Source organism: Rattus norvegicus, chromosome 2 (genome assembly GCF_021556685.1).
Source record: "Rattus norvegicus strain SHRSP/BbbUtx chromosome 2, alternate assembly SHRSP_T2T, whole genome shotgun sequence".
Classification (NCBI taxonomy): Eukaryota; Metazoa; Chordata; class Mammalia; order Rodentia; family Muridae; genus Rattus; species Rattus norvegicus.
In genome coordinates this window covers 185,382,978-185,410,869 of record NC_141535.1, presented here as the reverse complement: position 1 = coordinate 185,410,869, position 27,892 = coordinate 185,382,978, and the positions used below count along the sequence as shown (strand labels likewise).

Below are 27,892 nucleotides of genomic sequence, written 5' to 3'. Positions count from 1 at the left end.
TGAGGGCAGCCTGGTCTATGGAGCAAGTTTCAGGGCTACATAATAAGATCCTGTCTTCCAAAACCTAAAAGTAAGTGTATAGCTAAGAGTATGGTTTTGACATGAGAATTGAACATCAATTTCTGTTGCTCTGAGGAAAAGCAAGTGTTTCCCCCTAAGGGCTTTGCTTGTCGTTAGTCTGATGTATTTTTAGGAGAGAAAATATTTAATCCTATGAATGAAATTGACTGTGGTCTGTGTTCAGTCTCAGGCCCTCATTGAAGAATTGTTGATGTACAAACGCTCAGAAGATCAGATAGAACTGAAGGAGAAACAGTTGTCAACCATGAGAGTGGATGTCTGCAGCACAGAAACTCTCAAGTGTTTAAAAGGTAACAGACATGTCTTTTCTAATAAAATAGCTTAGTGTTTCATTTCTTGATCCTTCGTTTTTATGCAATCAGACTAGTTTGTCACATAAAAAGAATTTTCAGTGTGGTTCTGGGATGAATCACCCACAAAGTGTTTAAAGTGAGGTAGGGGGGGTTGGTTTTCTTTTTTCCAGGTGAAACAATTTTCAGAACCCTTGTCGTTCCACTGGTTTCCCAAACAGCAGTTTGATTTGTGTAAACCTTGTACATAAATAAATTTCCCTGCGGAGGGATAGGAATTTGCTTTTGTTTTTTTGTGGGCTTTAAAGATTTATTTATTTTATTTGCTATGTATCAGTGTTTTGCTAGAATGTGTGTATGTGCATCACATCTGTGCCTGCTACCTATAGAGGTCAGAAGAGGACATTGGACAATCCCCATGGGGTTAGGGATGGTTGTGAGCCATCATCAGAGTGCTAGGAACAAAACCCAGGTCCTTTGCCCCAGCAGCAAATGCTCTTAACCCCTGAACCATCTCTCCAGCCCCTGGTTTGGGTTTTGGTTTTAGTTTTTTTTTTCTGTCATTTGTGGGGTAGGGAGTTGTTTGTTACAGGGTTTCACACGGTAGACAGACTAGTCTTTTTTTTTTTAAAGATTTATTTATTTGTTATATATAAGTACACTGTAGCTGTCTTCAGATACACTAGAAGAGGGCATCGGATCTCTTTACAGATGGTTGTAAGCCACCATGTGGTTGCTGGGAATTGAACTCATGACCTCTGGAAGAGCAGTCGGGTGCTCTTAACCACTGAGCCATCTCTCCAGCCCCGACAGACTAGTCTTGAACTCACAGATCTACTACCTGCCTCTGCCTCCTGTGCACCACTGTACCTGCTTCAGTTACAGGTTTTTGTTTGTTTGTTTTTTTAAAGATTTTAGTTATTTACTTTATGTATATAAGTACACTGTAGCTGTCTTCAGACACACCAGAAGAGAGCATCAGATCCCATTACAGATGGTTGTGAACCACCATGTGGTTGCTGAGAATTGAACTCAGGACCTCTGGAAGAGCAATCAGTGCTCTTAACCGCTGAGCCATCTCTCCAGCCCCAGTTACAAATTCTTACTCTCACTTTCTTGCTGCACTGAATTATAAACCAGCAGCTGTTTCCCCTCTGTGGTTAATTGGTTTGGGTGTGTTCTTCAGTAAGACCATGCTATTGTCTTGTAGATCTAGTTGACTCCTCTCCTTGTTCACATTAGATAGTACACAATTATACTCATAACTCACTAGAATGTAAGCGTCCTGCAATCAGAGATTACCTTTCACTGAATTATTGCTCTCCTCTAATGCTTCAGCAAATGCACAGAATGCATTTGATGCACATCTCTAGAATAACAAGTGAGTGGTGATTAGCTGTTCATTTTTGTATCTGTTGCTCCTGTGCCATGCTTTGTTTTTACTTAGTTGTAGGATAACAGAATATTTTACTAGAACATAATAAGATTTATAGACGTTTCTAGATAAGCCATACATAATGGTTATAAGCTCTTTTTCTCCAAAGAGCAAAATCTACACTTCATAGCAAGGTCATAATGCTGTTAGTGAGGGTTATGGTATTTGTTTAATGTTCCCATTTTGCTTCAGACAACATTTACAGTATTTGTATGAAGTTAGACTTAGCTAAGAATGCATTCTAAACCAGGTAGCTGTGTTTAACATTCAGTGGGGGATGGGAAGGTATGTGCTGCCACCAACACACACACACACACACACACACACACACACACACACACACACACACACCTTTTGTAAACAGTTCACATTGACACAAAGGATGCTTCCAGCTCTGCTCATGCTTTACAACAGTGACATAGATCTGCTAATGTGCATTTAGTTACCAAAGATTAAGGTGCCTGGACGTTTTTTTTGTCATGTTTCTAAGGGTGAATCCACTGAGTGTACACCAAATAGCTTGGGAGAACAGAAGTAAGTGATAATACACTGGATGCTCAGAGTGACTTCAGTATTCTCCACTCATCCCTGTCCTCTGCACCACACTTTTAGTTGATTATAAGGCACTAATTTAATCCTTCTCACTATGCGAGAGCATCCTACAGGGTTCTGTGATGCCCATGAGAGCGCTCAGGGCTCATTCAGAGAGCAGGAGCTGCTGACATTGTGTAGCTGATGAAAGGCAAAGACAGTGAACGAATCCCCTTATGCAGTGCTGTATTTCAAGAAGCACGGAGAAAGGAGCATTTGATGGATTTTAAGGACACTTTGCAGAGAAGAGTGAACTTTTGTTGATTACCCCAGAGATGACTTAGCTTCTCTTAACCTTAGTTTCTTGAGGAAGAGACATATTTTAGAATATTCTGCACTACAGGAAGTAGAAGTAGATACAGGTAAAAAATAAGTGGAGCTTTATTCTGATATTCCTAAGGCAGAGCATGGAGAAAGTTTGTGAAATGAAGGATGTGGTTCAGTGGTCAAGAATATTTGCTGTCTTTTCAGAGGACTTGGGTTTAGTTCCCAGCACCCATATTGGGTGACTCACCACCATTGGCTGTAATTCTAGTTTCTCACTTGCTCATATACATAAAATAAAAATAAAGTTTAAAAAAAAAAGTAACCAGTTCAGCTGGACTTTATCTTAATTACAGACACCTTTATTCTGGAGTTACTCTCCCAAGTTCACATGGATCTGTTTTTGTTGATCTGTGCAGAGTGTGTATTGGTGGTAGGGTAGAGATTGGTTTTATAGTCTGGTGGCACAAATCTATAATATCGGCCACTCAGGAGAAGGTGAAGAACAAAGGACAACCTGAACAACTTCCTGAAACTCTTTCTCCATAAAAGTTTAAACTAGGAATATTACACACTAAAGATAGATGTGGTGGTACATGCTAGCTCTCTCCGCACTCAGGAAGCTCAGGCAGAGAGTCTGAGGCCATCATGGGCTACATACATAGTGAATTTAAGATACGGTTGGTTTGCCTAGTCACTCTCTTAAAACAAAAATGACTACACCAAGGCAGCAAGAAAAGTGCCAAGAAGAGTAAGAACTGTGGCATGGAAAGGGATTTCACTCAGAGGATTAACTTTTACTTTTCTAGTCTTGATATAAGTACTTTCTCCATCCTTTCAGATAAAACAGGTGGAAAGAAGTTCTCCAAAGAATTTGAAGAAGCAAGTTCCAAGCTAGAGGAATTTGTGAATGGACTAGATAAGCAGGTGAAAAATGGGCCCTCGCTAACGGAAGCATTAGAGAATGCTGGGATCTTCTATGAAGCACAGTACAAAGAAGTGAAAGTGGTAGCTAACGTAAGTACTTGCGCCTGTTTGATACCCAGAGCTCACTGTGTGTCAGACTCTGCTTATACAGATGAGCATTAGAGTCTCCACTGCACAAATGGATAGTTAGTATCCTCACACAAGACCTTAGAGCCTGTAGATTAGAGTAAGACACGGATCTTGGGGGCTGGAGAGATGACTCCACCATCTTCCAGAGGTCATAAGTTCAATTCCTAGCACCCACATGGTGGCTCACAATCATCTGTAATGGGATAGATCCAATGCCCTCTTCCGGTGTGTCCAAACACAGCTACAGTGTACTCACATATATAAAATAACTGATGAATTAAAAAATATATTCTCTTAAAAAAAAAGACATGACTCCTTTAGATACCAGTAATCATGTACATCCTAACAATAGTGTCTTAGTATTTCTTTATTTCTCTTCCTATACATTTAGATATTACAAGGATTTTTTTTTAAGCTGGGGTACCATAATGACTAGAGATACTATAGTAATTTTTAATTACTTTTTTAAATTAATTTTTAATGCAAGTGGTCAAAGAACCAAAGATTTGGTAATTCAGAATGTTAGAGTAAAGTAGTAGTTTCTTGAGAAGAAGGGGACCCCTTCCTCAAGTCATGTATATGTACAAAGATACAATACATAGATATATAAAAAGTTTATCCCTATGGGGGACAGATCTTAACAGAAAGCCTGAAGTCATTTCCTAGAATGTTTTAATGAAAGGTTTCAGCTTCAGCTAACAAGAAGCGATTCCTCCAACCTCCAGAAGTGCATGAGTTACTATAACAACTCATATTGTAACTAGACCCTTTGCTTTTGAATTTTATCTTGCTTAATGTTTCTTTTTCCTTTCTGTTAATTTTACTCTTTTAGAAGTTCACAGTATTATAGAAATGGAAACAAAGACTAGAAATACATATGGGTAAAACATACATGACTCTCTACATAGACTATACTAGTTTTAGAATCTGGTAAGATGCCTTAAAGGGTGGTAAAGGTACTTGCTGCCAAACCCGATGACCTACGTTCAGTCCCTAGGACTCGCCTGGTAGGAGAAAACCAGCTTTCCCACAGACTTATCTGTGACAGCTGTCTGCTTGCTGTGGCATACACTCACCCATATGCCCACCTCCAGAATACATATGTATAATTTATATATTATTTGTTGCGGTATGTATTTACTATTATTCAGTATATATAAGTTAGTTATAGAGAGGGAGAGGGAGACGAGAAGCAAAGGGAAAGAGGCAGAGGTCCGTGAAAAACTGGGTGTTGTTACATACCTTTGATCCAGCACTCAGGAGGTGAAGGTGGAGGCAAACAGGTCACTGAATACAAGGCCAGCCTGGTCTACAGAGCTAGTTCCAGGACAGCTAGGGCTAAAGAGAAACTTGTCTCAAAAACTAAGTGTGTGTGTGTGTGTGTGTGTGTGTGTGTGTGTGTGTGTGTGTGTGTACACATACACTTTTAAAACTTTCTTATTGGGAGGCATGTGTAAGAGAGTAGACAGGAACATATCCTATGGCACATGTTGTGTATGTCAGAAGATAAAACAGTAACAACAAACAAAAAGTGGTTGGTCAGTTCTGCCCTTCCTCTTGTCAAGGTCTCAGCCATTTGAGGCTCTAATTTTGTTTCCCTGTACTGCGAAAAGCCCTACTCATTAGTGTAATCGACCTTTTGTGTCCTTTTTGTCTGGACACTCAAGTTTTTACACTGTTCCCCAAAACCCAAACCTCAGGGAACAGGACACCACTGACACTAACCGGCTTTCTCCATGGTCTTTCTGCTGGTGTCCTTCTCTTAAGTTTTGGTCGCACCAGCAGTTTCTAGTACATTCAGATACACTGTGATGTTCTCTGTTGTGTGCGTTGTATATGAAGGTGTGTATGTGCATTGTATATGAAGATGTGTATGTGCATTGTATGTGAAGGTGTGTATGTGCATTGTATGTGAAGGTGTATATGTGCATTGCAGTGCACTTGCCTGCACGTGCACATAGGGAGGCCACTGGAGGTTGTCGACTGCAGGTGTCTTCTCTTTTTTCCCCCCAAAGATTTATTTATTTTAATTTTATGTGTATGAGAGTTTTGTCTACAAGCATGTCTATATCATGTACATACTGTGGGTTCTGGATGGACCCAGGTCCTCCGGCCTCCTTCTTTATTTGAGACAAGATCTCTCACTGAACTTGAATCTTATGGTTTCAGCTAGACTGGCACACAGCAAGTCCTCAGGATCTTCCTGTCCTGCCCTGACCCTTCCACCCACAGCCCTGTTACAGTCACCACACCAGTCTTTAAGTGGGTATCGGGTACTGAACCCAGTGCTAGTGAGACATCTCCCCAACTTCTGGGTTCCATCTGCCTAGGTTTTTTTGATGTTGGGGTTTTTTCCAGGGAGATGCAGGGCGGGGGTGGGGGCGGGGGCGGGGGGTTGTACAGCCCTAGCTGTTTTAGGACTCACCCTCAAACTGACCTCAAACTCAGAGGCTGCTTCAGCCTCCTGGGTGCTGGGTTTAAATGTGCATGCTACCATGCCAAACTTGTGTTCTCTCTCTCTCTCTCTCTCTCTCTCTCTCTCCCCCCCCCTCCCCTTCCCCCCCTCCCCTTCCCCTCTTTCTCTCTGTCTCAAAATTTATTGAGGTATATGGTTGTTTGTCTTCATTCACATCTGCATATCAGAAAAGGACATTGGATCCCGTGGAACTACAGTTCTAGACAGTTTTGAGCTGCCGTGTGGGTACTGGGGATTCAGCCACTGCTTTTAGCCACTGAGGCACATCTCCAGCACATGTGGCTCCACGCCTGCCTGACCCCCACCCCCTCCCATTTTGTAAGAATATTTTGAGGGTTTTTTTTTTTGTGTGTGTTATTGTTGTTTTGTTTTTGTTTTGTTTTTGTTTTTTTAACTTTTCAAAATTTACTTTGTACATGAATATATGCCTCTGCATACACATCTGTGTATCACGTTGATGCAGTGTTCTTGGAGTCTAGAAGAGAGTGTCAAGTCAGCTGTAATCTGTAAGTGGTTATAAGCCACCCATGTGGGTGCTGGGAATTGAACTATGTCCTCTGGAAAAGCAGTCAGTGCTCCTAAACTGCTGAGCTATGTCTTGAGCCTTTGTATGTGTTGTCTACATGTATGTGTATGTACATGACCATGACAGGTGTGCCTTTTGTCCTCAAAGGCAGAAAGAGAGTGTTAGATCTCCTGGAATTGGAGTTACAAGCAGTTGTGACCTCTCATGTGGGTTCTGGGAAACTGAATGCAAGTTCTCTGTAAGAGTAGCCAGTGTCCTTATCTCCTAGGTGCTGGGATTGCAGACATGTGCCACTGTACCCAGTATATTAGTTAGTGTCTTTTTAAATATCTAGCCAAAATAATACCTACAATGTGACAGTTCAAGACTCTGAAAACAAAAGGAAGGGAGGGTAAGGTAGCTGAGTGTAAGCACCTGCTACCAAACCTAAAGACCTGGGCAGTGGAGGGGAGAGCAGCTCCTCTCACAGTTTGCTCTCTGACCTCTGTACATGCAGTGATTTAAAAAGCACCAAGCTTTAAGATAATCAAGAGATGAGGACACAGCAGCAGGCCACTGAGATGGCTCTGCAGGTAAAGACAAGTCTTTTTTCAGGAGTTGCATGCCATGGTGCATATTCACACACACACACACACACACACACACACACACACACACACACACTCTCTCTCTCACACACTCACTCACACTCTCACACACTCACACTTAAGTAGTAAGAAAAAGGAGCTAGATAATCAGTTTACAGCAAGTTACTGGCATCAGCATTAGCCATGATGAGTTGTGAGTGTATTAGAATGGCAGCTCTGTGCTCTTCCTCCTAAACACTCATGACCTCTGTCTAATCATGAAAAAAAATCACTAGACAAATATCAATTGACCTTTCCAGTGTTCTTCTGAATTATTAAAGTAAATATACACATTTGTTAAAGTCATCAGGAACAAATTTCAAGAATATCACAAATGAGAGACCGGGGTAACATGACTTCTGTGGGATCTGAAATCCAATACTGACTTAGAAAAGGAATAGTGGGCAAAAAAGAGGAAATCTGGACAAAGCAAAAACTTTGGTGAATAATTGCCAATACCAGCTCATGACGGTGACTGACACAGCATTTCTATCAAGTTAAGCAAAGTTTGAGCACATACAAGACTTGAGTTCGATCTTTGGAGCCTGCATAAAAATGGAAGAAAAGAACTTACTCCAGTTTTCCTGTGACCTTCACATACACATCATGGCCTACCCACCCATTATCCATCATATACACATACACAATAAACTTAAAAGATTTCTAACAGCTGAGGGTAGTAATATCACTGAGCAGAAGTAGAAACCCAAGACTACTCTGTGCTCTGCGATATTCTTGTTTTGTGCCAGTTTTGTCAAATGATAGCTAGGTGTTCCTTATGTCAAGAAATAAGCACTTTTCTTTCTCTCTCTTAGGCTTACAAAACCTTCGCTAACCGAGTAAACAACTTAAAGAAGAAGTTGGATCAGTTGAAGTCAACCCTTCCTGATCCTGAGGAGTCACCAGTCCCCTCTCCAAGTATGGATGCTCCTTCTCCAACTGGTTCCGAGTCTCCATTTCAGGGTATGGGAGGTGAAGAATCCCAGTCACCAACCATGGAGAGTGACAAATCTGCCACACCTGAGCCTGTGACAGATAACCGTGACGTGGAGGACATGGAACTCTCAGATGTGGAAGATGATGGATCAAAAATCATTGGTAGGCCTGCCATGGTTCCCACAGTTAATCAGCACAGAGGAGGAAGGGTTCTCACTGACTGATCTTCCACAGACCTGGAGGTCAGAGCCACAGCCTTTCACAGGCAGTGTGCCCAGTGTTCATAACAATTTTATTTTTATACATTACAGAATACAAATAGTTTGGATATATTTATAATACAAGAATTTGTAACACTTAAGTGCTTTTTGTTTCTTCTTAAAGTGACTAGTGTGAATAAATGGCTCAGTGGTTAGGAGTACTTGCCGGTCTTGCAAAGGACCCGAGTTCAGTTCCCACCACTCACTTGGCAATTCACGATTGCTTGTAACTCCAGTTCCAAGGGCTCTGATATTCTCTTATAACCTCCCTGGACACCAGGCAGAAATGTGCATGTGAATGCAGGCAAAATACACATAAGTAAATCAAAAAAACAATTTAAAGAAAAAGAATTCTAAAGCTGCAGTTTATTAACTATATTTTCACAGCTAACTTGAATTGGTTTTTGTCTGGCATCTGCACTTTTATAATTATTCTTATTAAGTACTTTGACTTCTGTTAAATTAAATAAGCTATTCACTAAGTTCTTTAAAGTAGTAAGAGGAATATAGTCTAAAGTTGTTTTGTTTTCTTTTTTTTTTTTTTTTTCTTTTCTTTTTTTCGGAGCTGGGGACCGAACCCAGGGCCTTGCGCTTGCTAGGCAAGCACTCTACCACTGAGCTAAATCCCCAACCCTTGTTTTCTTTTTTACACACAATATTTTTATTGATTATTTGGAAATTGCACATTATAACCTGGATCATACTGACTTTCCAGTCCCCTAGATCCCTATCTCCTGCCCCCATGCCACCCCATCCCTGCCTCCAGACATTCCCCAGCCAAAAAAAAAAAAAAAAGGAAGGAATAAAAAACCAAGTCCAACCAAAGTTTTTAAGACTTAGAGCATTGCAGTTTCAGATTAGTATTAGTACCTAGGGGCTGGAGAGATGGCGCAGCAGCTAGGAGCGCTGGCTGCCCGTCTCCATTCCCAGCACACAGTGGCAGCCCTCTGCCTCTGTATTTCCACTTCCAGGAAGTCCGATGCCTTTTTCTGACCTCTTGGGGCACTGCATACACATGGAACACATACATACAGTCGTATAAAATTCATATACATAAAATAAATTTGAAAAATAATTAGTGTCTGTTAAACTCACAGTTGGACAACTTGTAGAAGCAAAAACATCATAATAATGTGTATGAGTTTTTGTTACTAAGAAAGTTGTTCATGAAAAAAAACAATACCTTGTGGCAACCATCATCTCCATAAAACAATACAAATGAATAGCAAATAAAGATATGTTCTCAAGAATGTAAGGGGGTGCTATTGGTGCTGCTGCTGCAATGCTCTTTATTTTATTTTATTTTTGGTTATCTTTTTCTCCCTGAACATCCTTATTTCCCTCCCTGGTGTCTCTTGTTGCAGAAAAATACATTTTATGTTTAGCCTTCCACTAATCAGAATATACAAAAGAATCATTAAAAAGTAAGATGCAGTACTTAATTGGCGGGAATGGTCATAAAATATATAGACTGAATTTTTTTTTTAAGATTTATTTATATATGTGAGTACACTGTCTCTCTCTTCAGACGCACCAGAAGAGGGCATCAGGTCCCATTCAGATGGCTGTGAGCCACCATGTGGTTGCTGGGATTTGAACTCAGGACCTCTGGAAGAGCAGTCAGTGCTCTTAACCGCTGAGCCATCTCTCCAGCCCCTAGACTCATCTTTTCTATCTCGTATTTTTTATGTGTGTGAGTGTACAGCCATTTGAATACATGTATATACATACCCCATGGGCCATGGAAGAGGATATCTGTCCCCTGAAGTTGGAGTTTCTGGGCATTGTCAGATGCCTAATATCGCTGCTATGCCTAATATTGCTTTGTTTTGTTTTGTTTTGTTTTGTTTTGTTTTGTTTTGTTTTGAAGCATAAAGTGTGTGGTGTAGGGCTACCTGTCTTCAAATTAGGAAATATTAGAACATAACATTGTTTCATTTTGGACATAAAATCTAGAAAATAGGTCATAAAATTGTCTCCTTTGTTTGTTCAAACAGTGGAGGACAGGAAAGAAAAACCTGTGGAGAAACCAGCTGTCTCTACTGGTGTGGTCACCAAGTCAACAGAAAATATCTCGAAAACCTCACCATGTGCCCCACCGTCTGTGCCCACGACAGCAGCCCCGCCTCTCCCAAAGCCTCTGAACACTTCACTTCTGTCCCCTTCCCCAACTTTGGTTTTGCCAAACCTGGCAAATGTGGATCTGGCAAAGATCAGTTCCATCCTTAGCAGCCTAACATCAGTCATGAAAAATACGGGTAAGTGAGCCCAGTGACGATGCTAAACCACTGATTTCCATCTTTTTTCTTTTTTTTAACTGAACCATCAAAGTGGTTTTGGTTTGGTTTGGTTTTTTTTGTTTTTTTGTTTTTTCTTTTGTGGGTGGTGGTGGTGAAATTTCTTAAAATTTTTTCATCAAAAATACATTTAGACACCATAGAAAAGTCAAAAAATAATCTTACTACATCAAAGAAAAGCACCCATGTATCTGGATTTGAGGGATTCTATTTGGATACTTTGTCTTTAATAATTAAAGATTTGTCTATATTATCTTTAAATCGGCTTTTTAAAACTTAAGTATGTATCACAGATTTTATGTTATTAAATATTCATCTAAACAGCTGGTTGTGGTGGCACACATCTGTAATCTCAGCACTTGGGAAAAGAGGCAGAAGCATCAGGAGTTCAAGGATAGCCTGGGCTACATGAGGCCCATTCTGAACAGAAATGATGGAGATCGGTCAGGAGACGGTTCTGTGAGTGAAGTTCTTGATTCGCAAGCGTGAGGGAGGGCCTGAGTTTAGATTGCCAGCACCCATAGAAAAACAGGCTGAGCTCTGTGTGTGTAAGCCCACTGTTGGGAGTGAGTACAGACAGGTAGAGACTGGGGAGTGGCAACCAGTCTAGCAGAAACTGGAAGTTCCAGTGATTGACATCATCTCCCAAAATTAGATAGTGACAGAGGAAGACACATAGTGTCATTTTGGTCTCCATGTGCATACAATGTGGGAATGTATAACTGTGCATATATCACACTCAGAAAAAGTCATCTACAGTAATGGCTTTATATGATAAGAATTGTTACTAGACATTACTGTTTCCAGCTTTTCACTTTATAAAGAAAATTGAACTCCTTGTCATGCAAACCTGATGAGACCTACATTCAATCTCCAGGATCCATGTAAAGGTGGCAGGAATGATGTGGCTCCATTAAATTCTCCCATTAGCCACACACTAACAATGATAAATGTGATAATAGACTGTACTGCACAACACGCAGGTGCAGGAGGACACAGAAACACATTTTCTCACCTGTGCCTGCCCATGCTGTAGTATTTTTGGGAAAATAATGAGCATATGAACTAGATGTGCTGCCACCTATAACATGAGCACTAAGGAAGCCAAGCGGGAAGACTAAGAATTAAAGGCCAGCCTGGGGTATATTATGAGACCCTGTTTAAAAAAATACAAAACCAAAAGGCAGCATATAGCTTTTAAATTGTTATCCAAGAGTACACTATTTTATATACCTAGTGTTTCGAATTTTAATTGTTCCTAACCCTTCCCATTGTCATGTTCAATCTTGAAAAGATAATATCTATATTTTTATTAAAGATTATTTTTCATTTGTTCATTTATCTTTCTTTGTAAAACATCTGTTCATAGTGGTTTTGTCATATTTTAAGAAATCAAATGTTTTCTTGCGTCTGCATTTACCTTTTTACTGTGTTGATAACTGACCCAGTGTTTTGAAGTGCAAAAGTGTAAAGGGCTTTATTTGTATAATGTCACTTTAAAGGCTGTGTAAGAGAAAAACCCTTGCCACTCACATAGACACGTGGTGACAGCGTTCTGCAGTGGCAGTGCCTTTGATCCCGCCATCCTGCTGGATTCGCTGAGCATCATGGGAGCAGAAGCAGGTTGCCTGCTCTGTTCTGGTTGCCACTCTGAAAACCAAGGAATATGCATGAAAATAACATAGTGCTTGTTTGTTTTAAGACTATTCCAAATAGAAACAACAGTTATCTTCAGATGTTTTTCTTTGTATATGTCAAAATGGGCACTATTTGTGGATCAGTCACCAGAATTACTATTAAAACAATCTTTGATTGAGTGGAAAGTGTCATGAATTGAGCATTGCATTTTCTTGAGTTCATCTTTCTGCCACCAGGGGTCAGTTCTGCATCAAGACCTTCTCCAGGAACTCCTACCAGTCCCAGCAGCCTCAGCAGTGGCCTGAAAACACCTGCACCCGCCACAACACCATCTCACAACCCTCTGGCAAATATCCTGTCAAAGGTGGAGATCACCCCAGAGAGCATCCTCTCTGCTCTTTCTAAAACCCAGACACAGTCAGCCCCTGCACTTCAAGGTAAACTGACATGTGCCAGAGGGACTTGAATTGTGAATGTTTGTCTCCAGTGTAACCTTGAATTCTAGTTCTGAGGAATGCAAAGCCATGAAGTATACCATATAGTTAATTCATTACTGTCTTTATAGTTATCATTTATGACATGGCAGTTACAGAATTGCAAATGTCATCACTAAAAGAGACTCTAATATTTATAGTAATATCCTCCGTTCAGGTAAGGAAACTAGGCTCATGAGTGATGTGGTTGGTTAAGGTGATGAGTCTGGACTGAGACTAGAAGCCAGATGTGTTGCTTAGCTAATACTCTATCCTGCAACAGAGCACTGCTGGGCTTCCTTTAACCCTAGCTCTTAGTGCAGGGTGTGGAGAGAAAGAGAGAGAGAGAGAGAGAGAGAGAGAGAGAGAGAGAGAGAGAGAGAGAGAGAGAGAGAGAGAGAGAGTTTTGAGTTTTAATATATAACTTATAATCAAATATAACCTTATCCTTATATATATATTTTTTTTTTCTCCCTTCTATCTGTAGTCTCTGCCTCATTTAAACTTCTCTTTTTGGCTTTCTCAGCTATGTCTTGTACATAAAATTGCTTCCGTTTTTCATGAATCATATTTGATCTTTCTTATTTTCCAGATTCCTACACAACCCTTCTTAAACATCTCAGTGTAATTATGCAGTTAATTGTAATTTCCAGAACAGTATCATCGTTGTTAAAGCCAGGTAGTTCTAGGTAACATTTAGCAATGACTAGAGATACTTTGTTTCAACTGGGACAGAAACTCTGTTTAGCATTAATGGGTCAAGGTCAGAGAACCGTTGAATATCTTATAATGCATAGAATAGTTTTCAACCACAAAAATGTACCCAGGCTAGAATATCAGCAGACAAGGTGAGGAACCCTATCCTTATGAGTTGAAAGAAATGTGCTCTGACAAGATGAGAAATAAAAACACAGAAAATAACCCCTTAATGGAATATAGCAGAGTTTGTCACCTTTCTTTTGCTTTTAGAAAATGGAACTCTTAGCCAAGTGTGGTGGCTATAATTCCAGCACTTGGAAGGCAGAGGCGGGTGGATCTCTGTGAATTCCAGGCCAGGGTAGTCTACAGAGCATGTTCCAAAACAGCCAGAGCTACACAGGGGGTCCTATTTGTTTGTTTGTTTTTGACTTATTTATTTGTTTTATGTGAGTACACTGTTGCTGTTTTCAGTCACACAAGAAGGCATAGGGTTCTATTACAGATGGTTGTGAGCCACCATGTGGTTGCTGGGAATTGAACTCAGGACCTCCGGAAGAGCAGTCAGTGTTCTTAACTGCTGAGCCATCTAAACTTTTCAGCATGGTAAGGACATAAATACTCATGTTCACCCTAACACTGTAAAAAATCTTTCAGAGGCCAACAAGATAGCTTAGTCGATAAAGCCACTTGCTGCCAAACCAGACTACCTGAGACCCACATGGCGGAAGAAGAAACTCTGCTCCCTCAAATTGTTCTCTCTTTATCACACATACACAGAGTATGGTTTTTTTTTTAAGACTTTTGTTTTGGGGTTGGGGATTTAGCTCAGTGGTAGAGCACTTGCCTAGCAAGCGCAAGGCCCTGGGTTCGGTCCCCAACTCCGAAAAAAAAGAAAAGAAAAAAGAAAAAAAAAAACTGCAAAAAAAAAAAAAAAGACTTTTGTTTTGTTTTTTAAACAAAAAAGAAATTTTGTCCAGGTGTGGGTATGGTGGTACATGCCTTTAATTAGCACTTAGGAGGCAGAGGCAGGTAGCTTTCTTGAGTTAGAGGGCAGCCTGGTCTGCAGTGTGAGTTTGAGGACAATCAGGGCTACATAGAGAAACCCTATCTTTTAAAAAAAATTTTTTTCCTTAGAACTTTATTTTAATTTTGCTATCCACAGTCCTACTGATGGATTTTCCAAAAAAAAAAAGACTTCACAGCTTGTTGAGGTAAAGAAGTATAATAAAGTGTCAAAAAGAAGTTTATGTCTTACAAAATATAAGTAACAGCTGTCTCTTTTTCACTTATTTATAGGGGAGGGGTTTATGTGCCTTTATTCTTACGGAGGTCAAAGGACAACTTGTAGAAATTGTTTCTCTTCCCTACAATATGGATGCTGAGAATCAAACTCAAGTCTGCGGGCTTGGCATTGGGTGCCTTACCCATTGAGCCACCGCACTAACTTGACAGTAACTGTCTTTGAAAAAGCAGTAGTCTATGGAATAAGTCTGAGAGATAAAACTAAGTAACTTTAAAAAGTCTTGCATACCTCACATCTGTAGTCTTAGCATTTGGTCATGATTGCTATGATTTCTAGGCTAACCCTGGGCTGTGTAGCAAATGTGTGTTTGAGAAAACAGTATATAAACAAGTAGACAGGCATGGCGCTGCACGCCTTTAACCCCAGCACTGAGGAAGCAGAGGCCGGTGAGTCTGAAGCCATCATGGTCTATGTTGTGAGTTCTAGGGCAGCCACGGTTATGTAGTCAAACCCTGTCTCAAAAAACCAACAAAAGAATAAATAAACAAAGGGTAGACCTGGTTTGTGTGACCCTTACCTGGGTCAGACTGGCAGAAGTATTGTAATTTATCCAGTGTAGGCTAAAGAGCAAGTGCTAGGCCACCACGGGGTATACAGCAAGACTGAAAAAGACCCACCTGAACCAGGGCTGTAGCTCAGTGCAAAGCACTTGCCTACACATGTAGAGCAAAACAAGAAGAACAGTTAAGTTTGTCTCTAGTGCTGCGGGTTTGTAGACGTTTTAGCCACCATAGACGTAATGATGAACTTTTCTCGAAACTCTGAAAATGGAGCTCTGGTAAGACTCAGGTACTGTTGATCCTGAGTTTACAGTTATAGAACTCAACACACCACAGATGTCCTGTTGCCTTTGGTAGTTAAGAAATGGAAGCAGCCTCAGTACCCATCCACAGATAGTTAAACAAAGTGTGCACATATGTCCGTTTGGATTTAATTCAGCCATATGAAGAAAATGAAAAATACAGTATTTGCAAGAAAATGAGTGTAACCAGAGACCATTGTGTTAAGCAGAGTAAGCTAGACAGAAAGACAATTTGGGCCCTCTGGAAGAGCAAACAATGCTCTCAACTGCTTGGCCTGCTCCAGCCACTCTTCTGGCTGGCTGGCTTGCTTGTTTTATTTATTTTTGAGGTGGGGTCTCAACTATATAGTTCTGGCTGACCTTGAGCTTGCTATGGAGACCAGTTTGGCTTTGGATGCATGGAGATCTGCCTGCTTCTGCTTCTGCAGTATTGGGATGAAAGCCATGTGCTACCACAGCCTGACTCTTTTTTTCTAAACTGTGGCTGTAGAAGACCCAATGGCTTGTCTTCCAGTGACTCCTGAGCACATATAGTGAACATTTACACAAACATACACACAAATAAAAACAGGCAGATCTCCATGCATTCAAGGCAAAACTAATCTACATAGTGAGCGCCCAGCATTTAAAAAGTGGAACCAAGAGGATTAGAGTGTAAGGCCACATTTAGCTACATAAGGAATTTGAGGCCCGCCTGGATTCCATAAGAACTCCCACCCCCCAAACATACAGGGCCGGAAAGATGATGCTCAGGCCTGAAGAACATTTACTGCTCCCACAGAGGACTAAGGCTCGGTTCCCAGCATCCACATGGCCGCTCATACCCAACCCTAGCTAAGGAGATCTGATGCCTTTTCCTGGTCTCCATGGACACATGAGGGGTGTGTGTGTGTGTGTGTGTGTGTGTGTGTGTGTGTGTGTGTGTGTGTATACACAATATCCATACACATAAAAAAATGAATGCTTTTTTGAAGAGAGAAGGTGTGCAAAAATGCCTCAGTGGGTAAGTGCACTTGTCACAAGCCTGATGACCTAGTTTGGTATTACAGCCCATATAAAGGTAAAAGGAAATAATTGATCCCACAGAATTGTCCTCTAATCATTCCATGCATGCTGTGTGTGGCACATGTACCAATACACAAACTCATACACGGTAAAAATTTTGAAAGAAAATATTGTTCCTAAAAAAGTAATTCTGGTTACTGGCTGTGGTGATTCACACCTTTAAACATGGGGTGGGAACATGGGAGGTTGTACAGAAGCTAGTGGATCTCTCTAAGTTCAGGCTAGCCTGGTCTACATAGGAATGTAGGAATACATAGGGAGACCCTGACTCAAAAAAAGAGTAACACCGGGGATTAGAGACATGGTTTGGTGAATAAAAACGTTGGCTGTTCTTCCCAAAGACCTAGGTTTGATTCCCAGCACCCACATAGAGTCTACAACTGTCACTCCAGTTCCAGGGATCCAGTGCCTTTTCCTGGCCTTCTTGGGCACCAGGAATGCATGTGGTGCATAGAGATAACTGAGGACAAAACACCATACACATATAAAATAAAAGCATTGATCTAGCGATAGGCAAACTTGTTGAAAAAATATTCCAGCCTGAGGTTTTACATACGTTCTTTTCCTCTTGAGAACAACAGTGCATGCTAATGTATCAGAATAAATTACAAGGTGGTGGGAATATTCATTTGTGTTTAGAGATTCCACAGCTCGAGCACAGATGCTGGCTTAGAATGTTGTGTCAGAAGGAATTTGCTTCCTTTCCTCTGCTGCTTTGCTTTGTTGAAGCTGTGAATGATTCTGACATTAAAAATCCCTCTCTTTCCTGTTTCCTTTTATTATGGGACTTGCATCTGGATTGTTCTAGGACTATCTGAGTGCTTTGCTGTCTTAGATTGATAAATAGACCTGATTTGTTTTGTCTCATCTAGGCACTGCCTGTTTAGTCTAGATTCCTTTTAACTTCATATTTTAAAGTCTATCTGGTTCCCACCAGAGTGAGTGATGGTATCTAATAAGCCTGCCTTGTTTTCATTATAGTGTGGGTAGTTGTTCTCTTTAACCCCTCTAATCTGTTTCTGCAGGCTTGTCATCTTTACTTCAGAGTGTTACTGGGAACCCTGTGCCAGCCAGTGAAGCTGCTTCACAGAGCACTGCGGCCTCCCCTGCCAGCACCACAGGCTCTGCTGTAAAGGGGAGAAATCTGCTCTCCAATACCCAGTCTTTTATTTCCAAGAGCTTCAACTATTCTCCCAATTCTTCAACTTCTGAAGTCTCTTCCACGTCAGCAAGCAAGGCATCCGTTGGGCAGAGCCCAGTCCTCCCAAGCACTACTTTTAAACTACCGTCCAGTTCTTTAGGATTTACAGGCACACACAATACTAGCCCTGCTGCCCCACCTACTGAAGTTGCCATGTGCCAATCCTCAGAGGTCTCCAAGCCAAAGCCAGAATCAGAGTCCACCTCTCCAAGCCTGGAAATGAAGATCCACAATTTCCTGAAAGGTAATCCTGGTTTCAGCGGCTTGAACTTAAACATCCCAATCCTGAGCAGCCTGGGGTCCAGTGCCCCATCAGAGGGCCATTCCTCGGACTTCCAGCGTGGTCCTACCAGCACTTCAGTTGACAACATCGATGGAACTCCGGTTCGGGATGAACGGAGTGGGACACCCACCCAGGATGAGATGATGGATAAGCCTACATCCAGCAGTGTAGACACTATGTCCCTACTGTCTAAGATCATCAGCCCTGGTTCCTCAACACCCAGCAGTACAAGATCGCCACCTGCTGGAGGAGATGAAAGCTACCCCCAGGAGCCCCCCAGTTCTGTGTCTACATATCGACCCTTTGGCCTGGGCGGTGGCTCTCCCTACAAGCAGTCTTCTAGTGCAGTTGAGAGGCCGTCATCACTGATGGACTCTTCACAGGAAAAGCTCTTCCCAGATACTTCCTTCCAGGAAGATGAGGACTACCGAGACTTTGAATATTCAGGGCCTCCACCATCTGCCATGATGAACCTAGAGAAGAAACCAGCCAAATCTATCCTGAAGTCAAGCAAGCTTTCTGATGCCACTGAGTACCAGCCAATCCTGTCTAGTTACAACCACAGGGCCCAAGAGTTTGGGGGCAAGTCTGCCTTTCCTCCATCTGTAAGGGCCCTCCTGGACTCTAGTGAGAACTGTGACCGCCTCTCATCTCCCCCTGGGCTCTTTGGTGCCTTCAGCATAAGAGGGAGTGAACCTGGGTCTGAGCGGTCACCATCTCCGAGTAAAAATGATTCATTTTTCACCCCTGACTCCAACCACAGTGGCTTGTCTCAGTCTACTGCTGGACATCTCACTTTGCCACAGACGCAGTACCCAGACTCTCCTCACTCAGTCCCACATCGGTCCGTTTTCTCTTCACAGAATACCCTTGCCGCTCCAGCGGGTCACCCACCCACATCAGGCGTGGAGAAAGTCCTGGCCTCTACGATTTCCACCACATCGACGATTGAGTTTAAGAACATGCTTAAAAATGCCTCACGCAAGCCCTCAGACGATAAGCATTTTGGCCAGACCCCCAACAAGGGTACTTCAAGTGATGGTGTCAGTCTGTCAAACCTCACCCAGCCCAGCTTGCCTACCACTGACCAGCAACAAGAAGAACACTATCGAATAGAAACTCGTGTTTCTTCCTCCTGTTTAGACTTGCCTGACAGCACAGAAGAAAAGGGGGCCCCCATAGAAACTCTAGGTTATCATAACGCAGCTAATAGGAGGATGTCAGGGGAGCCGATACAGACTGTAGAGTCTGTAAGAGTTCCTGGGAAGGGAAATAGAGGACATGGGCGGGAGGTTTCCAGAGTGGGTTGGTTTGATCTGAGCACACCAGGCAGCTCTTTTGACAATGGTCCCTCAAGTGCCTCTGAGTTGGCATCCCTTGGGGGTGGGGGCAGCGGAGGCCTAACTGGCTTTAAGACAACGCCGTACAAGGAACGGGCACCCCAGTTTCAGGAGAGTGTCACCAGCTTTCGTTCCAACAGTTTCAACTCAACATTTGAGCATCATCTCCCCCCATCCCCCTTGGAACATGGGACACCCTTCCAGAGAGAGCCAGTGGGGCCGTCATCTGCCCCACCTGCCCCTCCTAAGGATCATGGTGGTATCTTCTCTCGAGAGGCACCCACTCATCTGCCCTCTGTGGATCTTTCGAACCCCTTTACAAAGGAGGCATCTCTGGCCCATGCTGGCCCACCACCTCCTCCTGGAGAGCACAGTGGAGTTCCTTTCCCTCCACCACCCCCTCCTCCACCCCCTGGGGAACTTAGCAGTGGAGGGAGTGGTGTCCCCTTTGCTACTCCGCCCCCTCCTCCACCCCCTGTTGACCACTCTGGGGTTGTACCTTTCCCAACTCCACCACTGCCAGAGCATGGAGTGACTGGGGCTGTGGCAGTTTTTCCCAAGGACCATAGTTCCCTCCTTCAAGGGACCATGGCTGAGCATTTTGGGGTGCTCACAGGACCCAGGGACCTCAATGGCCCTGGTCTTAGCCGTGCACGAGAGAGCCTGAGCCTGCCTTCCCACCCTCTGGATCACCTGGGCCCAGCCCTTGGAGGAGGTGGGGGAGGCAACAGCAGCAGCAGTGGCCTTCCCTTGGGTCCTGCACACAGAGACGCCATCAGCCGAAGTGGTGTGGTTTTCCGGAGTCCCCGGCCAGACTTCCGGCCCAGGGAAGCTTTTCTCGGCAGAGACCCGTTCCACAGTTTAAAGAGGCCCAGGCCGCCTTTTGTTAGAGGCCCTCCGTTCTTTGCACCAAAACGCCCATTCTTCCCTCCCAGGTACTGATGGAAATCTGGGGAAGGCATTTTGAACAGTCTAGAGAGCATTGGAAGTAGCAGTTTGGGTTTTTGTTTTAATTTGTTTTTCCTTTCTTGATTTTTGTTTTGTTTCATTTTGTTTTTTAATGAAGGGCCTTCCTTCCAAATTCAGAAAGCATACATGGTAACAGTTTGCTATTATCCAGTCCTCTCTCCACACCTAGGACCTTTCCCAAGTTGTTTGTATTTTTTCTTAAAACAAAAAAACCAAGTAAACATAACCAAAGCCACAATGGCTGGGGGTGTGGGGAGTGGGGAGGAAAACCGTTATTTTATCCCACCTATTGGAGAGATTATTTACATTCAAAATAAACCTTCGGTCAGCACAGGTACTAACGTGCAATGCTGGGTGTTATTTGGGTCTTGGCCTGGCTGGTGCTCAGTAGGAGGATCCCTGTCTCCTTCCCTCCAGCTAAGCAACGTCTGTAACCAGCTTGGCTCCCCCTTTATATTCTCTGCCCTGCAGAAGGCCTAGAGTGTGCAGAGAGACAGTGCAGGCAGTTCTGGGCCCGTCGGGTGTGTTTGCTTAATTCTAAGGCATGCTGAAACAGAGCACTTTGCCTTTTTTAAGCAGCCTCCACTGAACTATAACCAGGCAGTTACTCTGAGGCAGTACAAACTTCATACTATGTAGTAAAAAGTTCTCTTGCTGGATGTGGTGGAACACAGAACCCCAGCACTGGGAGGCAGGGACAAGAGAATGGCAAGTTTGAGGCCAGCTTGGGCTACGTAGTGGAACTTTGTCTCAAAAAGAAAGAAAAACGAAGTCTCTTTGTTGAAAGAAAAAGCTGAATATAATTTCAAGGTTAAAATGGGAAATGATCACAATGTGTAAAACTAGGGAAGGGTCATTCAGTGGTGCTGTGTGACCATCCTTTGTAAACAAGGACAAGGGAAACATTTTGATGGTTCTGCATTTCTCTTCTAAGCCCTTGTCTTCTGATTTCCCTTACTTTTTCTCCCTCAGTTATTCTAAGTTGGTGAGTGTAGGTAAAATATCATCCCTGCCTTCTTAAATATTTAAGTAGACACTTTACTATGGTGCCTAACTGGTGGTTGTCAGCAAACATTAACTATTAGAGAAAGGAAAATATTTTGTCTTTATAGTTTCTTTCTGCCCCCACCCCATCTCAGTCCTGTATTCACCTGTTCTTGCTGTTCAGAGGCGATTGAGTGGTATCCTTGTATGACAGCTGTGTAGGTGTGTCTTAGAGACAGGTGGGTATTGCTGGCCATGCCTTTACAGAGAATCGGTGTCCTGGTGAATCCATGTTAGCCCTCAGCAAATAGCAACTTGGTGCTTCCAGTGCCCACCTTCAATCCCCCACCCTCTTGTCACCTGCTACTTGTTCTGCCTGAGTCATTGCTGTGGCGGGGAGAGCTCTTCCCTGCAGTAAAGGGCTTGTTTGTGTTACTGCATCTAGTTCTTAAGGTAAAGACAATCACTGTGCTCGGAGTGTTTCTGTCTTTGTATCTGGGGAGCAAATACTGCATAGTAGGTTTTCTGTTGGTGTGTTGCACCAGGGTGCATGCTGATAATCTCCAGCTAGGTGTGCAAAACAATGTGTTGAGCTTTTGAAGGAATTCCAGCAAGTTAACATAGAGGTAAAGGAGTACTTTGGATTTCTCAGTGGGGTAGCAAAAATGGATGGAAGTGTGGCATGTGGTCACAGACAATCCTTTGTCTCAGAACAAACCACTTTTTTTTCCTGAAGAAAGACTGTCCAGCACAACCTGGGAGCTGTGTTCTGTGTGAACGATGCAGCAAGACATTCTCAGAATTCACATCCCGTTTGGAGCCAGTTCTTTCTTTCCTCCCTCAAGCCTCTCTGCCCTGTAGATCTCCCCACAAAAATGCATGATATCATGACCTCGTGTGTGAGGTTGGGTATATAGCATAGCAAAGCAAGGGAAATATAGTTATATATTGAGTCTTAAGACATTTCTTTAGTAAAAAAGTATCAAACAATGGGGGTGGGGGCAGGGAAATTGTGACTTTCAGAATTAATTTTTTTCCCAGAAATTAAGTGGGGGTGTTTTTCAGTCTAGAATAAAAGAATGTGAATTCTTTCCACCACTCTTATTTAAGCTTAAACATACTGTTTACTTGAAAAGGCTCTCTGACCATTTAATTTTCTAAAAAAAACAAACAAACAAACCAAAAAAAAAAACAGGGAAGTATCAGGAAAGTGGCTTCTGGAATGTTGAAGCAGGATAACTTGTCTTCAAAAACCTAGTGGCCACCACATGACAGGAGTGCTTTGTGCAGTTCAAGGATGGACTTTCCAGGGCCTGGGGGTTTGTGGGATATTTTTTGTTTTGTTTTTGCCACAAGATCTTCAGTGTGTTTGTTTCAGGGTGGAAGTGGGGGTTGTATGAAGCTGTCAGATATTCTAAGGAAATCTTCCTGCAACAGTAAATGAAGACAACTGTATATTTGTGATATAGTGAAACAAAAGACATTTCTGGTATTCATAAAGATAAAGCAAGGATTTTATTCTTCCTGTGTCTGTGATTTAAACTCGGTACCATACTCTGACTTTTGTATTTCACCCTGAGTTTAAAAATAAATAAACAAGATATTTTTTAAAGAATGAACAACATAGTGTGTCTTAGCAAGGACATGAGTCATATGAAGCAGAATGAGTAGTTGTCACTGAGGTCCTCGATGCTCACTGTAAAGCCACACAGAATTCCATGAATACTCCAATGCCACACAGAGCTCAGCAATGCTATGTCAGATAGGATCCTTAAGGGGTTTCAGAGAGTTTATTCAGCTTAGACAGGAGCACCTCTCTGCCCTCTGAGGTCAGCAGAACTTGGTTTGACTCCTGGGAGGGTATCAGGAGCAAACTAGGACTTTTCTCCTCTCTGAACCCAGAAACAGTGTTTATGATAACGTGTGGTACAGCAAACCGATCCAGACCATATGAGTAGACTCAGCTTTCTTACTGCAGAGTATCCACTCAGTCCTAATATTACCTGGTGATGGAGTTAGGCCTCAGCTGTTAGTTTTTGAAGCGGCTGTAAATTACTGCTCCTACCCCCACCTTCATATTTTTAACTGGTGGGGTTACTTGTTAAGATTTTTTTAAAAAGTAGATATGTTGGATTGATATTCTCACGTGTTCAGTGTGGAAAACAAGTACATGCTTTAGAGGCAACAACAGTGAAATCCTTTTGGAATGTGTATTAATATCAATAAAATAACTAGTTCTAAAGGTTTGACATTTTTCTTTGAGATTGGGGCTTTGACCAAGGGCCCTTGGCTTTTCTGGTAAGTGCAAGCAGAAGCGACTTCTCTTCTCCAGGAGCCAAAACAGCAGCATTATAGCACAGACCTATGTTAAATTCTCCAGTGAAGATACATCTTGACTATCCAGGGCCAGAGGTGAAACAGGCTTCAGAATGCAGAAAAGCTGGGGGACAGCCCTGAAGATGCCACTAAACTGGCTTTTCACCAGAGGGTATGTGGGAAGGACAGAAGGCGGTGTGTACCCCCCACTTACCTGAGGCATATGTGCCACAAACCTGCCCACCTTGTCTGTTTTCTTCATAGCCACTTAGACTTACCTCTCCGAGCTTCTTGGAAAAAACAAACTGTGTCCAATATTTTGTTTTCCAGCTTAATAAAATATGGTTTTGTTTGTTGCGTGGTTAACTTTCCCCTCTCACATTGACCTTTTCCAGCTGTCCTGCTGACTTGTATATCTGTGTCACTGAAGTCTAGCTGAGCCTCTAAGATCTTCATGGCCTCTTGGGTTTTTTGTTTGTTCCTCTATATTGTCATGGGTGGGATGAGACCATGGTGCTCCAGGGATGGTCACTATATACTTTGTAGATAATTATGTGCTTTCCAAATACTGTACAATCGTGAACCAAGAACAAAAGGTTTTCATTGTAACATTTGTAGTGCCGAGCATCCTACCATTGAAGTGCATCGCTAACCTTCCAGGAACATTTAAAGTAATCACAGAGTGGAGGGAATGTGTGGAAATGGGTCCTTCTGGTCAGCTATCCATATCTGTCCTTGGTCACATATTGGTGATTGATCTGTCATGCAGAAACCATATGTAGTTCTCTCTTACTCCATCCCTTTTCATAACCCAATGAGGCCTAGTAAATGGAATGTTGGCTTAAAAGGATCACAAGGGATAGTCACTACATCTGGGCCAGGCCTGGGTCACTGGCAGGGTAGAAGGCTCTGAACAGCAGCCCTAATTTCATGAAGCTCCGTGTGTCACAACGTCTCAGAAACGACGGCAGCAGTCTAGGGACCACACCCAGCTGCTACAGTGTACTACTAGAGTGACAATGGAATCTGGCTCCACTTCACAGCTCAGTGCCTAGCTGACTGCTCTACCCTTGAAAGAGCACCAGTTTTTAGACTTCCTCATTGGCCTCTGAGCATTTTGAAAACATGGCTTCTGCCCCCCACCCCCAGGTTTTATTTAAGCCAGTCTTACACGGGAGGAATGAGTTACCTCCTCTTGTGTGTAGACTTAGTAACGCCATCAGAATGGGTTTGGGGGTATTAGGATGTTTCTCATACTTGCTTATGAGTAACTAGAGACAAGTCTGATCAGTTGCCATTCACAATTGCTAAGGAATAACTCACAGAGGCTATGGAGATGAGGCTTCTAGAAGGTCACCTATAAGAGCCATCTCTAAAGTAAACATCCTGTTCTGTGTAGAAGGGAAGACCATGAAGTGTGATTTATTAAAAAAAAAAATAACAAAAAACTAGACGTCAGAGTTACTTGTGGAAAGAAAACTTTTTCCCTTAGCCACAAAGTTGGGCTTGGGTGACAGACTAATTCATTGTAGAGCATTTGCTTAGCATAAAAAAGGCCCCGGGTTTGATTCCTTAACACTAGGAAACAAGACTGGGATTTATTTAGACATATAGTTACATTGGGAGAGGGGACAGAGGGAATTGGGTTGTGATTTGTTTGGGGTTTGTTTTCTTTTTTCTGTGCTTGGAGTTGAACTCAGGACCTCATACATACTCAGCACTAAACTGTATCCCAGCTCCTCTGGGTTTTGTTTGTTTTTCTCATCTCTTTGTTCTCAAGCAGGAGAACATCAATATGGGTGGAGGCACTAGTGACAACTGAGAAATAAAAGCCACATCTCTTCATGTCTGACTCAAAAGGATGCTGGCTAACCCAGTCCACCCTGTACTTGTTTAGGTTCACGGCAAACTAAATGTTCTCTCTCTCTCTCTCTCTTTTTTAAATCTCTTGTATCCTGTTGTATTTGTAAGATGCTCAAGTCCTTTGTCAACTGATCTGTGGAAAAGAGAGAATCTGATGCTTCCTATATTTGGGGTGTCTGTGAGAATCGGAAGAACATTGACAGCATCCAGTCATTCCTCCTTATCATGTGCCAGAGCCCTTCTATAGGACATGAAAGTCCTATAAACACTGGTCCTTGCTGAGGACAGTAGAAGTTATAAAAGTATAAGCCTGGTCCCATGTTACACCTTCCACAGACAATACTGAAGAGTCTTAAACCTGAACTCCCAGCACATGCAGGGTGAACTAGAGCTTTAAGAGTAGCCAAGTTCTCATTTTTGAGGCTTTGAGCCCCAGTGTCCCTGGGGAAAGGTGGCAAAGATTTTTCACATTTGGGGTGCTGAATTTATTTCTAATAGCTAGGATGGGTTTGGGGGGGTATGTACTGAACCCAACAAATGAAAAGTACTCATTGGACATAGTTGCAAGTAGTTTAAAGCTATAAAGCCAATACCTGAACCAAAACTTCAGCCAACTGAGGATGCCTGGTCTAAGAGTAGAAGAAACCTGAGAAGTTCCTAAAATTTGATTAAGAATCTAAAACACTCTTTATTGCAGATTTTCTTTAAACTTCTGTGGGCCTCATTTACTCACTTTCCTTAACCAGTCTGTAGAAACGGATTAGAGACATCACATTTCTTGAGTTTTTCTTGGAAGTACTTCACTCTAAAAGTTCTCGGACTCCAAGTATCTGGGTCATATGCTTCAGGAAGGAAAAGAAAAGAAATCCATGTTAGCAAGCATGACCCCTTATGATTATCTGGCCTTAAAGAGGTGGTGTGGCTCTGTAAGTAACCCAGGCTGTGGATTTGGGCAGACTAGGTCTTGGCCTTGAGGTCACTTTCCAGGGTTTAAAGGGAGCATAAGAACAGTACTGACAGTTGTTCTGGGGATGAGATGGAATTGTGAAATAATACTGCATCTCGGGATCTTGGCAGGCAAGTGTGGGGTAGGCAAGAAAGTTGCAGAGGTATTTTCCAGGTAAACTAAAAGCTTAATATCTCCTGAGGATGTAAAGAACAAATAAGTATCGGCCTTAGATGCCTGACTTGCTACAGTGGGTGAGGGGATAACATCAAGGTTCATGATGTAGTAGCAGCTCAGGCAGCATCAGCCCAGTGCACTGCACGTAGTAATGTTGAAGGATGAGTGTAAGAAGCTGTCATTCCAGGGTGGCACCTCTCTGTGATCCTATCAAAAGGGCCTGTAGAATAATTTTTAAAAATTGTGTCCAAAATCCCTATCTTTTGAAGTTTTCAATCAGTACACAACCAGTAATATTTAACATTTTTATTGAACACCATCTATTTTGTTGTCTGTGGTTTGCCTCTATACTGCCTCTGCCACACTCCCTCTGCCACAGTGCCACAAGAAAATCTAGGTCTGATGGCGCCATTCTTTCTGAATGCTACTTAAAATGCTGCACTCTGACCACCAGAACTCACACAAAATCTTCCTCCCCATAGCCTTGTCTCTTTGTTTGTATTTCAGGAGGTCTTACATATCAGAAGATGGAGCCCCAGAGTGGCCTATGACTCGAGTCAGCTGCCCTCCCCAGACAGAACTTTGGGCCTTTTTGGAAGCCTAGGTTAAGCAGCTTGTTCTGACTACTCTTCCACAAGACCCTATGATCCCATCACGACCGCATTCTGGTAACGGACTAAGTGTTCCCACCCCACCCCAAGGTGAGGGACTATTTGAGCCTCAACAGGTGCTTATAAGTTCACTTCCCTTTATGCTTCTCCACACATCTGACCATGCTTTTGTTTTTACTGTATAAAGCTGATATAGCTAGCCCTGTATTCGAGATTTAATGGAGAGGGATAAAAGAAAGGATAAAGGAAGATGAAGGCTTATTTAAGGAACAGAACTGGACAGAGTTGGATGTCGCTAAGATGGTCTTGGAGTCTATTGGAAGTACAGAAAAAGCAAGGTATGCTGGAAGAGCACACACCTCGGATTCATCAGCACCCGAGGTT

At 42.5% G+C, this 27,892-nt stretch overlaps 1 protein-coding gene across 5 annotated transcripts in view; it reads left to right on the top strand.

Annotated features, from left to right (window-relative positions):
• Rprd2 (regulation of nuclear pre-mRNA domain containing 2) overlaps positions 1–27,892 on the top strand; it is a 65,105-nt gene that overhangs the window by 36,308 nt on the left and 905 nt on the right. For 2 of the 5 annotated variants that reach the window (XM_087613672.1, XM_087613668.1), the window contains 7 exons: positions 245–371; positions 3,503–3,678; positions 8,161–8,443; positions 10,539–10,799; positions 12,713–12,913; positions 17,844–19,025; positions 19,166–19,352. In XM_087613672.1, the coding sequence (XP_087469798.1) occupies positions 245–371; positions 3,503–3,678; positions 8,161–8,443; positions 10,539–10,799; positions 12,713–12,913; positions 17,844–19,025; positions 19,166–19,254 (2,319 nt within the window). In that variant the 3' untranslated portion in view covers positions 19,255–19,352. 5 annotated transcript variants of the gene reach the window in all.